General features: G+C 49.1%; 1 protein-coding gene across 1 annotated transcript; it reads left to right on the plus strand.

The window, feature by feature from the left end:
• Positions 1-547: 547 nt before the first annotated feature.
• Positions 548-852, plus strand: Pmar_PMAR016004 (hypothetical protein; the record flags this gene model as incomplete). The annotated part of the gene is made up of 1 exon (XM_002775983.1): positions 548-852. A coding segment is annotated over one exon (305 nt), but the record flags the coding sequence as incomplete, so codon positions are not given.
• Positions 853-981: the final 129 nt, after the last annotated feature.

Consider the following 981-nt stretch of genomic DNA (forward strand, 5'->3'; position numbering starts at 1 on the left):
TTATTGTTAGGTATACCGGTCAAAACCATCAGCACCAACAATCATCGTCAGCAACATCACAGCGTCGGTCTAGTTACTCTTACAATCGTCAACGACCCTCCTCCTCGCAACACCAACAACAAGGCTCTGCGGGAGATGCTGAGTATGGTCGGCGTCCCTCCATTACAGGAGGTAACAACTCAGTAACATCTATGGACCAACAGGAGGGGAACAATTACCAGTATCGGATGCAGCAACAACAACAGCAGGGTTCCTCCTATGCTGGGGGGCAGCGGTCATCCTATAAACAAGTAGAGGCTAGTACTAGTGATGTTAGTATCATGCTGGCTCCTCAGGGTGGTGGACGAGGCACTAGCAGTGGTGGCAACGATACATTTCCGAATTCACGCTCGACAACTACTCAATACTACAATGGTGGTAGTCAGCAGTATGCTAGCGGACGAACGGGCGGTACAAATAATCAATACTATTATCAGCAGGGAGGTAATCATCATCATTCCCGTAACACTGGAGGGGAGTATAACCATCATCACTATGGTGGGGGTAGCAAGGGTGGTGGGATGTCAGTACGTCATAAAGGAGGTGGAGGAAGCCAACGCAATGTTGATACAGCTAACTACCGTCACTACCAACAAGGCAATGCCCAGGTTACTGGTGCCATGTATGGTAACTCTACAGATCAGCAACAACAGGTGCAGGGAGGTTACTCATGCGAAGATACCGCTGATGTGAGTAGTAGTGGCAACACTGGGGAATCGGATCCTAGTGGACCGACTACTGCTGCTGCTGCTGCTGCGAATGTATACTGGCAACAGAACTACTATGCCGCGATGGCAGCAGCTGCAGCAGCTGGTAATAATGGCAACCCAAATGGTGGTATGTCTGAGTATCAAGCTGCTGTTGCTGCTACTGCTGCATACTATCAACAACAACAGCAGTATTACTATCAACACACACAGCTGCTATGTTGGCTATGCAGCA

The sequence above is a fragment of the Perkinsus marinus genome, assembly GCF_000006405.1.
Source record: "Perkinsus marinus ATCC 50983 genomic scaffold scf_1104296954978, whole genome shotgun sequence".
Taxonomy (NCBI): domain Eukaryota; phylum Perkinsozoa; order Perkinsida; family Perkinsidae; genus Perkinsus; species Perkinsus marinus.